The sequence below is a fragment of the Rana temporaria genome, chromosome 1, assembly GCF_905171775.1.
Source record: "Rana temporaria chromosome 1, aRanTem1.1, whole genome shotgun sequence".
NCBI lineage: Eukaryota > Metazoa > Chordata > Amphibia > Anura > Ranidae > Rana > Rana temporaria.
The window spans coordinates 126,471,316-126,488,850 of record NC_053489.1 but is presented as its reverse complement, the minus strand read 5'-3'; the positions used below and the strand labels follow the sequence as shown (position 1 = coordinate 126,488,850).

The 17,535-nt window shown below is 43.2% G+C and overlaps 1 protein-coding gene across 1 annotated transcript in view; it reads right to left on the bottom strand.

Moving 5' to 3' along the window:
- Positions 1–17,535, bottom strand: part of LOC120931284 (leucyl and cystinyl aminopeptidase) — a 149,702-nt gene that overhangs the window by 35,983 nt on the left and 96,184 nt on the right. The window contains exons 8-9 of the mRNA XM_040342571.1: positions 6,670–6,801; positions 2,304–2,435 (exon numbers count right to left, since the gene is read on the bottom strand). Coding sequence (XP_040198505.1) covers positions 2,304–2,435; positions 6,670–6,801 — 264 coding nt within the window. The remainder of the gene's footprint in view (positions 1–2,303; positions 2,436–6,669; positions 6,802–17,535) is intronic.

Here is a 17,535-nt window from a genome sequence, read left to right as displayed (position 1 = left end):
CCACACAGTAATGCGAGGCTTTCTCCCTGGTGTGGAGTGTCGTGCTCGCCCCTCCCTTGGACTACAGGAGAGTCAGGACGCCCACTGTGTTAGCTCCTTTCTCTAACTGCAACGTAGAGTGAGTCCTGACTCTCCTGTATTGTACCTTTACAACCCCTTTAAAAATGTTTAAAAAAAAACTAGTCAAAGCCAGAAGGCTAAAAGGAAGGAATTAGTTGGGGTTAGTTAGTGACAGCAAGGGGCAACCAAAGGTTAAAAAGAAAGACATTTATGGGTAAAAAAAAAATCCTTGCCACCCTTGCACTTACAAGAGAAGTATGGAATTAGAAAAAAGACAAAACAATCAATTATTCTTACTGTACTTAGATGGATGCAGCGCCGATCCCAGTCGCAGCTGTCCCCGCCACCTCCAACATCGAGAACTGAGCAATCAAACAAAGCTCATCACTCAGCTCTCAGTCTTCGGTCTGCAGAGAGCCCTTGACCATCAATCATAAGCTCTCTGCTCTACCCCTCCAGCGCTCACTGGAGTGCTGGGCTGTGGAGTGGGCGGGAGCGGTTAGCCCAGCCAGCTGCCAGTTCAGTTCAGCCTTCTGGGTGGATCCTGACCATATGGTCGGGATCTTTTCAGAGCCTGGACCGGGTCTGTGACATCAGCCGACAGCGGACTTTAGCCAAAAAATGGGTCACAGGAGTGCAGAATGAACTGCACTCCTGTGATCCATAGCAGAAGTACAGCCAAAAAAAGCTTTGGCTATACTTTCTCCTTTAAATGAGGCACATTATCTAGCTAATATGCAGAATGGAAAAAAAAAAACACTTTTGTAGTACTAAAGCCATTGGATCAGAATGGAAGCCAAAGAACTATTCAAAAGCACAAGCTGGAAAATGTAATACGGCCACCCTGGCGTACAAAATGGCCTCATGTGTGTATGGAGACTATTTTGATTTTCAACAGCTATTTTAAATGTTCTGTCTGGGGGGGGGGGGGCTTTACTGTTTAACCCATTTAGAATATTTTATCTAGTTTGGGATAAAAAATAGGGAACGACGATCAGTGACGTGACACGTCCAGCCACGCCCCTCTACAGTAAGAATCACTCCCTTTGGGCACACTTAACCCCTTAGCGCCCCCAATGGTTAACCCCTTCACTGCCATTTTCGTTTTCACAGTAATCGGTGCATTTCTTTTAGCACTTTTCGCTGTGAAAATGACAATGGTCCCAAAAATGTGTCAGAGGGGTCCGCCATAATGTCGCAGTCACAAAATAAATAAATAAATCGCTGATCGCCACCATTACTAGTAAAAAAAATGCCATTAAACAATCCCCCATTTTGTAAACACTATAACTTTTGCGCAAACCAATCAAACGCTTATTGCGATTTTTTTACCAAAAATAAGTAGAAGAATACGTATCGCCCTAAACTGAGAAAAAAAATGTTTTATATATTTTTTGGTGATAATTATTATAGCAAAAACTTAAAAAATATTGAATTTTTTCCAAAATTGTCACTATTTTTGTCTATAGCGCAAAAAATTAAAACCGCAGGAGGTGATCAAAATACCACCAAAAGAAAGCTCTATTTGTGGGAAAAAGAGGACGCCAATTGTGTTTGGGAGCCACGTCGCACAACCGCGCAATTGTCAGTTAAAGCGACGCAGTGCCGAATCGCAAAAAGGGGGCAGGTCCTTTACCTGCATAATGGCCGGGTCTTAAGTGGTTAATATAAAATATGATTTTTTTATTATAAGACTGGAACAGAATTCTGGTTTTAAAGACACAGAACTTCTCAAACAAATGCTGTTGGATCAAATGGGAACGTAGATACCATTGTTGTATTCAATTGACTGTTTAAACAGTCTATTGTCTGTATAGCTACAGTAAACAGGTAAGAGAGTGTCTCAAACTTAAAGCTACAGAGAGGTCTGTTAGGTCGGTTGTTACGGTAAATAAACTGACATATAAACGGACTTATGATGCCTTGAACACGAGGGACTTCATCATGCATTAGAACCAAGGACAGTCTGTAAGACCAGTAGCCTCATCATGCTTTAACACCAAAAGACTCATCTGTACTAGCCAAGAAGGATACCCAATTTACAAAACAACTCTCGTTGTCAACGGAGAACATGAACATACAGTAACCAGATTTAAAGTTAATGTAAACCCTCCATACACCCAGTGAAGTGAACAACCTCAGATAATACTCTAAGATGAGCCAAATCTCCCTACATAGGTTTTAACATTTACCAGTGATAACACCAGGGATTGCTGATCTACAGTACATATAGAAATACTTACCAGGTTCATACTGTCCCATAGACCATCACTCTTTGTCGATCCATATTGATGTTCTTTTAAATACTGCATGACACACTCATGGAACTTCTCCTCAGACAGGTATGCTTTAAGCATTAGTAGAACAGAAGCACCCTAAAGTACAAGAGAGATATGCAAATACAAAATACAATTTGAAATGATAACAATAGGGCTTTTATCAAACTTCTGGCTGTAATTATTATCTGTGGTATTCACAAACTCACCGAAACCACCCTAATTAGTTTTACCATCCTGCCTACTTTAATTGCATCTGCTTACCACAGGAAGACAGACAGATCATTCATTTCTATGACTGGTGTCACCAAAGAGGCAGTGAACCTAGAAGACTGGGCATGCTGTGGCAGAATGAAAGATGTATACTGACACAATATATCACTGGGTGAGGACATGATAATGGGGCTACAAAGTTACTTTATAAAATATACCTGAAGTTGTTATTTTAGTTCTGGATGGAGTGGGGAAGGGTTAGCAACTGTGTCCCAGCTGGGTAGATTCTCCTTCTCTATATTTCCTAGTGACCATTGCCAGCAGGACAGAAAATGATGGCAAATCAACATGGGACAGCAGGCAGGACCCCTTACTAATTAATAAATAACTTTAAAAGAATAACAAACCAACACTTGCATGGAATAAATAAGGTCGCAGCTGCTTTATTATTGGTTTAAAGACAATTTAATTCATAAAATTCATTTATTAACACTTAAAACAAACCCAGCAACTAAGGCTCAGGCTGTATAAAATGCAGATTTCAAAAATAACCCATAACAAATAGATAGTCATAACAAATTGTGTCCACCTTTAAACATATAATACTTTTTTATTTTTATTTTTTTTTAAAAGGTGACATTACCACATAATTGCAGCCGTGACAAAAATAACAAACAGGGAGGGGGGACACCACAATCCTGTTCTGAGGCAACTGATCAGCGGTACGGAACCCTCTCTTTTATAGCCCTAACTAACACTGGATCTAACTGGCTAAAACTGGTACTGGGCCCAAAGAACCCTAAAAGCCCGGGAAAGTCACGTGTAACCCTCCCCCAGGCCTCGTGAATACCAGGTGTTCAAAGAAAGCCCGGGAAAGTCACGTTTTTGCTCTTCCAAGCCTCGTGACAGGCAACCCTTGCAGAGCCTTGAAACCACCTGCCCTGCCGCTCTCCCATGAGAAAAGGGGGAATTGAAACTTCTCCCCCTTTTCTATCTTTCCAAACCTTTCCCTTTTTTTGTTTTGTTTTTAATGGAAGACACCTGTTTTGGTGACGCTCTATTCTGTTGTGGCTCTAGGCCAAGTTAAATCTCTCTCATGGATACAAAGTTAAAAAGAAAAAATTTTGCCCTCAATACACTTTAAAGCTGGCCATACATTGAAAAAGAAAAAAAAAAAAAAAGAAGGAGAAGAAACATGAAGAAAGAAAAAAAAAAAAAAAAAAAAAAAAGAACCCCCCCATCCATTTATTTGAGGTGGAATCGCTCCCACTGATGTGTTCTAATGGAGGGGGAGAGACTTCCCCGCGATCAGAACACACTAATCAGTGTTGTCGGCTATAGCTAGAGGCGTCGATTATTCAGGAAAGCCAACTTCTGTACAATCAGTTTGCCTATAAATGGATCTAAATTCGGCTGGTCCCTGTTGAACCGGCTGAATTTTAATCCATGTTATACCATATTTATCGTCATATACCGCGCACTTTTTCCCCCCTTAAAATAAGGGGAAAATCGTGGGTGTGCGATATACGCCGATACCCGTTTCCCGCGCTCAGTTTGAATGCCTGCGCGGACATATACCGAGTGCAGTACACTCGGCTACATTCGGCCAGGCTCGGCTTCGCTCGTGCTCACCCATAAACGTCACAGAGCGTGAGCACGAGCGAAGCCGAGCCTGACCGAATGTAGCCGAGTGTACTGCACTCGGTATATGTCGGCGCAGGCATTCAAACTGAGCGCGGGAAGCGGCGATTCGACTGGGAGACCGTGCGGGAGAACCCGGGAGGACACCACCGAAGCCGCAGACAGACGCCGGACCCGATGAGGCCGCTGATGGACGCCGCGCAAGACACCAAAAGTGTAAGTGCTCAATTTGTTTTTTTTACAGGAATTGCGGGTCCACATTAGGGGTGCGTGCTATACGCCGGAGCGTGCAATACCCCGATAAATACGGTACTTACCCGCTCTGGGCAATGGTCTTACACAGAGCAGCCCCGATCCTCTTCTCAGGTCCCCTGCTGTCTGCTCCTACCCCCTTCTGAGTGCCCCATATCAAGCTACATTCTTGCTCTGTCCCCTCCACACTGGCTGTGATTGAAAGCAGCAGGAGCCAATGGCTCCTGACTCTGACCAATGAGGAGAGAGAGAGAGACGCTGCTCTTGTGAATATCACTGGATCAAGATCGGGTTCAGGTAAGTACAACAGGGGACTGAGGGGGGGAGCAGCACGCTGAAGTTTTTTTTTACCTTAATGCAGAGCATGCATTAACCACTTAAAGCCCCTTCCTAACCAGGCCAATTTTCAGCACTCTCACATTTTGAATGACAATTATTCAGTCATGCAACACTGTACCCATATGAAATTTTTGTACTTTTTTTCACACAAAGCTTTATTTTTGTGGTATTCAATCACCACAGTTTTTTTTTTTTTTTTTTCATAATACTGTATTTCACTATATAAGCCTAGTTTACTAGTAAAAATAAGTGTGAAATGCAAGACTACAGTGGGTGTAAAAAAGATGTGCGCTTGCCGCCTTCTGACTGTAGGCTTACTGCAGATGTACCAAGATGGCCGTGACAGAACGGCACTTCAGTTGCATTTTCTGATGGGTAGCGGCCCTCTGAACACTGGGTTGCCCGGAAACCGGCCATCAAGGACACTTCCATGTGTGCGCCCCAGGGGGCATGCCGGAAGCGTGAGCCGACCGCGCTGCAGCCATATTTCGACTATAGTTCGGCCGGCAAGTGGTTAAGGTAAAAAGCCTTCTGCTTTAGAACCACTTTAAGATCTCCATATAATGGAAAATTACCAAAATATAATGAATACCAAAAACATTTTTTGTTATTTAACATTCAGACATCCGTTTATAATACACTTGCTTACCACAATGTTTTAATACACTCAGCATAGTGCATAGTACTACGTTAAAAAGCTTACTAACAAATAAGCACAATTTGTTGCCTGAAAGCCAAGAACTGAAAGTGGTCAGGTGACCATTGCCCGAACAGTCTGTAGGCACCTTTAGATCTTAGTAGATACTACCAGCTAAAAGGGGAGGGACAATGACCTTTATTGATTCCCCAATATTAACAGTACCAGGTACTTAGTCTAAGCATACTTAAAGTGGAGTTCCACCCATAAATATAACATTACATCAGTAGTTTTAAAAAAATGTCATTAGTCCTTTACAATTTTTTTTTTTTTTTTTTTTTTTTTAGATGCCTTCAAAGTGTTGTTGCTAGGCAGAATAGTTAATCTTCCCACTTCCTGCACCTAGGTGCTTAATGCTTCCTAACCTACACCGCACAGACTCCTGGGAATGTAGTGGGTGTAACTTTTCAGGAGTCTGTGCACTCCCCAGTCTCAAAGAATCATGCGACTTGGACAGCACAGGTGCTGAAACCTGATCTGACACTGCTTGTGCAGCACTGAGCATGTGCGAGATTTGCAAGGCTGAAATCCAGGAAGTCATACAGTCTGGCTTCATGATGCCCACACTTAAGATGGCCCCAGTCAATTTCTATTTTATAAAGTGTCTAAATGCTGTAACAACCTAACAAAACGGACCTTAGTTTACAGACTAACTTTACTAGAATACATTAAGCTTGTGTATTACAGGGGTATTTATTTTTAAAAAGTGAAATTGTGGCCGGAACTCCGCTTTAAATTTTGGGTAATAGAAGTACTCCTATTTATGTGTGCATGTTTATGTTGCATTGTACAGGGGAAACATATTTTAGAGGTTCGACTTAAAGTATGTGTGTGTTTTTTTTTTTTAATCAGCATGTTCTTTGCTTCCTGAAAAATGGCCACAGAATATTATGTATATATTTCATGCTCCATATAAATATGCATGTTTAACATTTGTAGTCAGCGTTAAGTCTGGCTAGATAAAGGATTACTTTGATACAACTGGTCAGCTCAACAAGCACTGCTATATTTGGAACAAAGGGTCCCTGTATATATCAGCTGCCTGCAATAAATGGATAGAATTAAATATATTGACACTAGAGAATTCTATTATTCTTGTGCATTGCTGCCATCTACAGGGAATCTAAACGTGTCTGCTCATGAGAATATAAAAAATAAAAAAATAATAAAAAAAGGATTACAAAATATTACCTTAATGTAAGAAAGGTCGTCAAATATTTCCTCAATTTGCTCTGGAGACTGTACATCAGTAGATATGGGATGAGATGTTTGTAAAGAATCCTTTTCCATGGCATCACAACGGGCTGTTAAGAAGTTATTATCCTAATTCCAGGGGGAAAAAATAAAAACATAATTTTACAGAAAACCACAGATAACAAAACAACATGATCTGAAGTAACAAAATGGGCCATTTAAAATAAAGTACAATAGTCACAAAAACTTTGCCCTACAAAGCATGAAAAAGTTTTACTTCCTATGATTTCTTGGTTTCTCATTGCACTGGGTTTGCATGGTGCGAAAGATTGCTCACTCTATATGTTAACCAAAAAAAAACTTAAGATTTATAGAAAAGTTAAAAAATCATGTAATTGTAATAACTCATTATTTTGATTCCAATTTTAAAACATCAACGTAAAGTAGAACTATAGGTAAAGCCAGGGAATGACAAAATTTGGAATTTAGGAGCCAGCTAAAAAAAGTTAGGAGCCAGGAACGCGCCCCGTCCCGCCGAGCTTGCGCGCAGAAGTGAATGCATACATGGGTAGCTCCCGCATTTGAAATCGGTGTTCAAACCACACATGTGAGGTATCGCCGTGATTGGTAGAGCGAAAGCAATCATTCTAGCCCTAGACCGCCTCTAACTCAAAACATGCAACCTGTAGAATTTTTTAAACGTCACCTATGAAGATTTTAAAGGGTAAAAGTTTGTCGCCATTCCACGAGAGGACGCAATTTTGAAGCGTGACATGTTGGGTATCAATTTACTCGGCGTAACATTATCTTTCACAATATAAAAAAACATTGGGCTAACGTTACTGGTGTCTTATTTTGTAAATTAAAAAAAAGTGTATTTTTCCCCAAAAAAGTGCGCTTGTAAGACCACTGCGCAAATACGGTGTCACAGAAAGACCGCCATTTTATTCTCTAGGGCAGGGGTCTCCAAACTTTCTAAACAAAGGGCCAGTTTACTGTCCTTGAGACTTTAGGGGGTCCGGACTGTGGCCACTGGAAATAGAAAAATGTTCCGGTATCAGCAGGAGTAAACAATGCCCCATTTTTTGGTGTCAGTGAGAGGAGTAATGACCCATGGTTGGTGTAATTGAGAGGAATTGTGCTCCATTGTTGGTGTCATTGGGAGGAATTGTGCCCCATTGTTGGTGTCATTGGGAGGAATTGGGCCACTTTGTTGGTGTCATTAGAAGGAAATTGTTCCTCGTTGTTGGTGTCATTAGGAGGAATTGTGCCCCTTTGTTGGTGTCATTAGGAGGAATTGTGCCCCTTTGTTGGTGTCATTAGGAGGAATTGTGCCCCTTTGTTGGTGTCATTAGGAGGAATTGTGCCCCATTGTTGGTGTCATTGGGAGGAATTGTGCCCCTTTGGTGTCATTAGGAGGAATTGTGCCCCGTCGATGGTGTCATTAGGAGGAATTTTCCCCCGTCGATGGTGTCATTAGGAGGAATTGTGCCCCGTTGTTGGTGTCATTAGGAGGAATTGTGCCCCATTGTTGGTGCCATTAGGAGGAATTGTGCCCCATTGTTGGTGTCATTAGGAGGAATTGTGCCCCATTTTTTATGTCAAAAGATGAAATATTGCCCCAAGGGCCAGATAAAAGAAAGTAAAGGGCCACATCTGGCCCCCGGGCCGCAGTTTGGAGACCCCTGCTCTAGGGTGTTAGAATAAAAAATAAATATAATGTTTGAGGGTTCTAATTAGAGGGAAGGAGATGGCAGTGAAAACAGACAGGGGAAGCTGCATTAGCATTGATGGTTGTCTTGTCATACCAACGGCCACCACAAGATGGCGCCAGATCACAGAAGGAACCATAGGCCTGCAGAAGGCCGTAAAGCCGCAGCCTCAATTACCGGACGGTACGGCCCGACGCTATCTCGCGGCGGGGAGGTGGGATCACACGGAGCCCCATGATACCCCAGCTGTGCCGCCCCAGGCCGCTAATTCTAGTCGCAATTGCGACCTGGCGCCAGGGTTTTGTCGAACCCTGGGTAAAGCTACCCCCCTATTTTGGATAGAGTAAGGGAGGGTTTCATAGTCAAAACAGGAAGTGTAAGGAAATTCCTGAAAATTAACCACTTGCCTACTGGGCACTTTTATTCCCTTCCTGCCTAAGCCAATTTTCAGCCTTCAGCACTGTCACACTTTGAGGGCCAGTTCACACCAGATGCAGTTCCGTTCAGTTCTGTGGGCTTTTTTTCTGCACAAAAATGCATGCACAGTGTTTTCCATGTATTCCAATGGCTCTAGTTCACACCATGCAGTCAGTTTCCGGTCCGTTTCTGCTCCGGAAACAGAGGAATCTGACTGCATGGTATGAACTAGAGCCAACTAGAGCCATTGGAGTACATGGAAAACACTGTGCATGCATTTTTAGTGCAGAAAATGACAATTGCATGCAACACTGTACCTATATTAAGGGACAGATTCTCAAAAGAGGATACGACGGCGTATCTCCAGATACGCCGTCGTATCTCTGAGTCTGAGCGGTCGTATCTATGTGCCTGATTAGATTTATATTAGATCCGACCGGCGTAAGTCTCTTACGCCGTCGGATCGTAACTGCATATTTACGCTGGCCGCTAGGGGCGTGTACTCTGATTTACGCCTAGAAATATGTAAATCAGCTAGTTACGCAAATTCACGAACGTATGCCCGGCTGACGCAGTACAGATACGCCGTTTGCGCTAGGCTTTTCCCGGCTATATGGAGGCGTACATGCGACGTACCAATGTTAAGTATGGATGTCGTTCCTGCGTCGAATTTTGTAAATTTTACGTCGTTTGCGCAAGTCGTCCGTGAATGGGGCTGGACGTAATTTACGTTCACGTCGAAACCAATACGTCCTTGCGGCGTACTTTGGAGCAAGGCACACTGGGATATTCCACGGACGGCGCATGCGCCGTTCGTGAAAAACGTCAATCACGTTGTGTCACATAACATTTACATAAAACACGCCCCCCTGTTCCACATTTGAATTAGGCTGGCTTACGCCGGCCTATTTACGCTACGCCGCCGCAACTTACGGAGCAAGTGCTTTGAGAATACTGCACTTGCCTGTCTAAAAGTTGCAGAGGCGTAGCGTAAATAGGATACGCTACGCCGGAACAAAGATACGCTCTTCTACGAGAATCTGGCCCTAAATGTTTATTTTTTTCACACAAATAGAGCTTTCATTTGGTGGTATTTAATCACCAATGGGTTTTTTATTAATTGCTAAATAAAATAAAATAAAAAAAAGAAGACAAATGTTAAAAAAACAAAAAAAAACAACAACACAATAGCTCAGCAGGGAATTTGCTGTACTGACATACAGTTAGTACAGCAATGGGATGAATATACAAATAATTAAAGTGTGTACCAGGTTTTAGAGCACACTTATACCCTATACTTTATTAAAGTGAAAAGCATCCTTCTAAAGCAAAGACATGATACAAGATGTGCATAAATGCGGCAACAAATCACATAAGCGTTTGTCACAATGCAGTAAAATGAAGCATAATTCACTATTTTATAATGCTGCACAGGTATTAAAACACTAGAAACCCAGCAAGCTCAAGTAAGCTGCAATAACAAGTCCCATTAGAAATGGCTGCAATACCATCACATCTTGCTGACTGTTTAAAAGTGTCTCTTTGATGGCAGTGAAGAGCTTTCATCCCCTCCCTCTCTCTCTGCAAAGACACGGAGTCTGAAATAAATATGAGTGGCGTATAAAAGACTACAAATTAATCGTATACCATGAGAATGAATTATTAATAACACAGAAGGCTTTTGAAGTAGTGAAAACTGTGGTGTACGGTTATTTTTCATACTAATTAACTGAAAGAGCATCTTAGATGTGTATGTGCCTCTCAATAGTCAAAGCCTTTCAGAAACGTGACATCTTCTGGGAGGCGCGCTGCAACGGAGAATCATTTTTTATTTGTGCGATCACATTAGTGTAATTACGTGCTGCTGTGAGATATCATTTGCACCTGTGTTTGTATGCGTTTGCTTCATTAGTAACATCATTAATACTTATGACTTGAATTACAGAAGACTGACATGCTGTTTGTTGAAAGAGGCCTGCATTGATCGATGTTTAACCCTTTCATGCCTACGCCTATGTATGACATTTGGTGTTTACAAGTTAAAATCCATATTTTTGGCTAGAAAATTATTTAGAACCCCCAAATATTATATATATATTTTTTAGCAGAGAATCTAGAGAATAAAATGGCGATTTTTGCAATATTTTATGTCACACGGTATTTGTGCGGCGGTGTTTTAAACACAACTTTTTGGGAAAAATTTACTTTCATGAATTTTAAAAAAATGAAAAAGTAAAATTAGCCCATTTTTTTTTGCATAATGTGAAAGATGATGTTACGCCGAGTAAATAGATACCAAGCATGTCACGCTTTATAATTGCACGCACTCGTGGAATTGCGACAAACTACGGTACCTAAAAATCTCCATAGGCGACACTTTAAACTTTTTTTTACGGTTACCAGGTTAGAGTTACAGAGTAGGTCTAGTGCTAGAATTATTGCTCTCGCTCTGACGATCGCGGCGATACCTCACATGTGTGATTTGAACACCGTTTTCATATGCGGGCGCAACTTCCGTATGCGTTTTCTTTGCTGTGCAAGCTCGCGGGGAGGGGGGCGCTTTAAAAATTTTTTTTTTTGTTTTCTTATTTTTTTTTTTATAATATTAAATTGTGTTTTTTTTTTTTTTTTACATTTTGATCACTTTTATTGCTGTCACAAGGAATGTAAACATCCCTTGTGACAGTAATAGGTGGTGACAGGTACTCTTTATGGAGGGATCGGGGGTCTAAAAGACCCCCGAGCCCTCCTTTGCACTTCAAAGTATTCAGATCGCCGAAAACGGCGATTCTGAATACTGTGTACTTTTTTAAATCCGGCGCCATTGACAGCCGAGAAACCCGGAAGTGACGTCATGACGCCGCTTCCGTGGTTTCAATGCGGAGACTGAATCAAAGCCGTTTACGGCTTAGTGTCAGTCTCCGCCTGGACACAGAACGTGGCGGATGGAGGATCGGGTCTCCCGGTGGGATGGGAGGCCCGGTCAGAGCGGCGAGAGGCGGCGGGAATGTCCCCTCCCGCTCCTCCGGCATAACAACCGAGCGGCTTTTAGCCGCATCGGTTGTTATGTTTGGATAGCCGATCGCCGGCTCTAAACAACAGTACCGGGGAGGATGCCTGCAGCTGCAGGCATCATCCCGGTATAACCCCCAAAAGCCGAGGACGCATATATGCGTTGCGTCGGCGTGAAAGGGATAAAGACCCTTTGCCAGCTTGGCCAATAAAGTACTGGAGCCGAGCTTTCACATTAAACAACGAGCACTGTGTGGCAGGACAGGTAATCAAAGAGGTTAATTATATGGTTAATTTACCTACCTCTACATGAGGTATTTCCCTTTAGTCCAACACAAATGCTGCTGCCAGACTCATCTACCTTACCAACCACCGAGTGTCTGCCGCTCCTCTTTGCCAATCCTCCACTGGCTTTCAAACACTGTGGCCCAGATTCACGTACGAGTTACGCCGGCGTATCTCCAGAGTCCGAGCCGTCGTATCATGCGCCTGATTCTTAGAATCAGTTACGCATAGATTTGTATTAGATCCGACCGGCGTAAGTCTCTTACGCCGTCGTATCTTAACTGCATATTTACGCTGGCCGCTAGGGGCGTGTACGCCTAGAAATGTGTAAATCAGCTAGATACGCCAATTCACGAACGTACGCCCGGCCGACGCAGTACAGATACGCCCTTTACGTTAGGCTTTTCCCGGCGTAAAGTTATCCCTGCTATATGAGGCGTACCAATGTTAAGTATGGACGTCGTTCCCGCGTCGCATTTTGTAAATTTTACGTTGTTTGCGTAAGTCGTTCGCGAATAGGGCTGGGCGTCATTTACGTTCACGTCGAAAGCATTGGCTTCTTGCGGGTTAATTTGGAGCATGCGCACTGGGATACTTTCACGGACGGCGCATGCGCCGTTCGTAAAAAGCGTAATTTACGTGGGGTCACATTAAATTTACATAACACACTTCCACATCTACCAAATTTGAATTAGGCGGGCTAACGCCGGCCTCTTTACGCTACGCCGCCGCAACTTTGGTTTGAGAATACGGCACTTGCCTGTCAAAGTTGCGGAGGCGTAACGTAAATAGGATACGTTACGCCTGCACAAAGATACGCGATTCTACGTGAATCCGGGGCACCAATGTATTACATTTAAAATACTAACATTAATTAAAAACTCTGCCTTAAAGCGGAGCTCCACCCTAAAGTGGAACTCCCGCTGATCAGAACCCTCCCCCCCTCCGGTGTCACATTTAACACCTTTCAGGGTCTCAGGGTCTAAAGACAGGTATTTGCACCCATTTCCGGCCACGCAGACTGCGGGCATGACGTTACCTCCCGTCCCCCACCCCTGTTGTGTTCTGGGAACATTCGGCTCCCAGTACACAGCGGGAGCCAATCGACAGGCAAAGCGCGACTCGCGCATGCGCCGTAGGGAACCGGACAGTGAAGCCGAAGCGCTTCACTTCCTGGTTCCCTCACCGAGGATGGCGGGGGGCAGCAGAGTGCTGAGCGATCGCTCGTCCTCTGCTGCGGACGGCGCTGGACTCCAGGACAGGCAAGTGTCCTAATATTAAAAGTCAGCAGCTGCAGTATTTGTAGCTGCTGGCTTTTAATATTTTTTTTTCAGCGGACATGCGCTTTAAGCTACATCAGCAACCTCATCTGATATCACCCAAAGCACCTTCTTCACTCCACCCAAGATCTCCTGTTCTCCAGGTCCCTTGTCACCTCCTCCCATGCTCACCTCCAAGTAAGCCTAGAGCATGGGTCTTCAAACTATGGCCCTCCAATTGTTCAGGAACTACAATTACCATCATGCCTAGTCATGTCTGTGAATGTTTTACAATGCCTCATGGGAGGTGTAGTTCCGCAACAGCTAGAGGGCCGTAGTTTGAGGATCCCTGGCCTAGAGCCTCTCCCATCCTCTGTAAAGCACTACCTCAATCTACCCACTTATCTTCTACTCTGTCCACCTTTGAGCAATCCCTGAAAATCCACCTCTTCAGGGACGACTACACCATCTCTACCTAACAAATTTGTTTTCTTTTATCCATCAACTTATCCCTGCACAGTTAATACCTTCTGTATACCTTGCTTTTCCCACTAGAACAGGGTTTCTCAACCAGAATTTCATGAAACCCGTTAGTTCCTCCAGAGGTTGCTAGGGGCAATTGAGCAACAAATCAATTTCTGCCTCTCAGATAAGTTCCCACTGAAATAATTGATATTTTTAGCTATCTGTAAAGGGATAATTGTTCTCAATGACCACAAGTGTAAGGAGCATTCTTCTCACTGACCATCACACTAATGTACAGTGAGGAAAATAAGTATTTGAACACCCTGCTATTTTGCAAGTTCTCCCACTTGGAAATCATGGAGGGGTCTGAAATTGTTATCGTAGGTGCATGTCCACTGTGAGAGACATAATCAAAAAAAAAAAATTCCAGAAATCACAATTTATGATTTTTTAACTATTTATTTGTATGATACAGCTGCAAATAAGTATTTGAACACCTGAGAAAATCAATGTTAATATTTGGTACAGTAGCCTTTGTTTGCAATTACAGAGGTCAAACGTTTCTTGTAGTTATTCACCAGGTTTGCACACACTGGAGGAGGGATTTTGGCCCACTCCTCCACACAGATCTTCTCTAGATCAGTCAGGTTTCTGGGCTGTCGCTGAGAAACACGGAGTTTGAGCTCCCTCCAAAGATTCTCTATTGGGTTTAGGTCTGGAGACTGGCTAGGCCACACCAGAACCTTGATATGCTTCTTACAGAGCCACTCCTTGGTTATCCTGGCTGTGTGCTTCGGGTCATTGTCATGTTGGAAGACCCAGCCTCGACCCATCTTCAAAGCTCTAACTGAGGGAAGGAGGTTGTTGCCCAAAATCTCGCAATACATGGCCCCGGTCATCCTCTCCTTAATACAGTGCAGTCGCCCTGTCCCATGTGCAGAAAAATACCCCCAAAGCATGATGCTACCACCCCCATGCTTCACAGTAGGGATGGTGTTCTTGGGATGGTACTCATCATTCTTTTTCCTCCAAACACGGTTAGTGGAATTATGACCAAAAAGTTCTATTTTGGTCTCATCTGACCACATGACTTTCTCCCATGACTCCTCTGGATCATCCAAATGGTCATTGGCAAACTTAAGACGGGCCTTGACATGTGCTGGTTTAAGCAGGGGAACCTTCCGTGCCATGCATGATTTCAAACCATGACGTCTTAGTGTATTACCAACAGTAACCTTGGAAACGGTGGTCCCAGCTCTTTTCAGGTCATTGACCAGCTCCTCCCGTGTAGTCCTGGGCTGATTTCTCACCTTTCTTAGGATCATTGAGACCCCACGAGGTGAGATTTTGCATGGAGCCCCAGTCCGAGGGAGATTGACAGTCATGTTTAGCTTCTTCCATTTTCTAATGATTGCTCCAACAGTGGACCTTTTTTCACCAAGCTGCTTGGCAATTTCCCCGTAGCCCTTTCCAGCCTTGTGGAGGTGTACAATTTTGTCTCTAGTGTCTTTGGACAGCTCTTTGGTCTTGGCCATGTTAGTAGTTGGATTCTTACTGATTGTATGGGGTGGACAGGTGTCTTTATGCAGCTAATGACCTCAAACAGGTGCATCTAATTTAGGATAATAAATGGAGTGGAGGTGGACATTTTAAAGGCAGACTAACAGGTCTTTGAGGGTCAGAATTCTAGCTGATAGACAGGTGTTCAAATACTTATTTGCAGCTGTATCATACAAATAAATAGTTAAAAAATCATAAATTGTGATTTCTGGATTTTTTTTTTTGATTATGTCTCTCACAGTGGACATGCACCTACGATGACAATTTCAGACCCCTCCATGATTTCCAAGTGGGAGAACTTGCAAAATAGCAGGGTGTTCAAATACTTATTTTCCTCACTGTATCATGAGTAGACATAGTCATTTTTAGCAGTGATTTACGGAGACCGGAAATGTTCCTTCAAGGGTTCCTCTGTATTAAAAAGGTTGAGAAAGTGCATGTACAATACAATTTAATCTAGAGCGGCCAGTCTCCCTTCATTTTGTAAACGGTTTACATTATATAAATCCTGTATAATAATATTAATAACTAAATCGGTAAACTGCCACAATAGCTCTAAAAGTGGTTGTAAACCCCTTTTTAGAACTTGTACCTATAGGCACGCCTAGAATAAGGCTTACCTATAGGTACTGTAAAGATCTCCTAAATGAGTGCCGTTTAGGAGATTTTTACCTTGTAGTGCGCCGATGATGTCACTGGCTCATACGCTGTGAAGAAGCCTTTCTTCCCGAGCGTCGTGACCACGGCCCTGGAAAGAAGAAGAGGGGCGAAGATGGATGCAGCCACCAGCGGGGACAGCGAGGGCTTTGTTTACAGGCAAGTGCCACATGATAGGCTAGTACCCGATGCATACTAGCCCATTATGCTTTTACTTTGCAGGGAACAAAATAAACCCATAAGGGTTTACTTCCTCTTGAATATAGGGTGATAGTGGTACAGGAGAGATGTACTGTATATCCGATTTTCCAGTATTTTTGATTATAAGCGCGAATGAGCAGAGCCCCCCTAACCCTCTTGTACTAAATGTTATTGCAACTGTACGGTCTCCCTTTAATTTCTAAAGAGTTCTTCAAACTGTTATATATGGCTATTTAAAAATACGTAGCAACAAAATATTTTAGTTTTGTAGTGGGAAAAAAAAAAAAAGATAAAACCCCTGTCTGTCTATGTATGGTTGGGGAATTTCCCTCTTAAAATAGGACCATTGGAAGGGCTGGTGACAATGCTAAAAATGTTTTGGTCTTACCAATAATGGTCATCAGTATAACTAGAGAAGGTGAAATTAATCCAACTGGGACCAGAGAGAAATAAAAACCTGACAGGGTCCTAATCCTACACATCTAATGCCGCGTACACAGGACCGTTTTTCCTGTCCTGCAAAAAAAAACAATGTTTTTCTCGACGTGATTCCTCTCAAGGCTGCCTTGCATACACACGTTCATAAAAATAAAAAAAATGGCCGAGCAAAGCGCGGTGGCATACAACATGTACGACGAGATACTAAATGGGAAGTTCCTTTCAAATGGCGCCACCCTTTGGGCTGCATACTTGATTCTGAGCATGCGCGCTTCCCCCCCCCCTTCGGAAAAGAATACACACGAGCGATTTTCGTGGCGAGAAAAAGGACAATGTGAAAAACGTCGTGAAAAAATAGAGCAGGTTCTAATATTTTTGCGGGCAGTTTTCTCGTCGAGAAAAATGCTATGGATCATACACACGGCCGGTTTTCTTGACCAATCTAAAAAATGGCAGTTTTCTCGTCATGAAAAACGGTCGTGTGTACGTGGCATAAGACTTAAAACATTTTGGTTATACATTCATGGTATGTAATGGAGGCAATATCTGAAGGCCCGGATTCACAGACAGCAGCGCACATTTATGCCGCCGTAGCGTATCTCCTGTACGCTACACCGATGCAGCGCAGAGAGGCAAGCACGGCATTCACAAAGCCAGTGCTCCCAAAACTGAGCTGGTTTCTCAGGCGTAAGTGGAAGTGGGCGTGAGCTAGGGGTGCAACGGATCAAAAAACTCACGGTTCGGATCGTTCCTCGGATCAGGAGTCACGGATCGGATCATTTTTCGGATCAGCAAAAAAAAAATTTGCAGTCTCCCTGTGCCTCAAATTGCCGCCTCCCTGTGCCTCAAATTGCCGC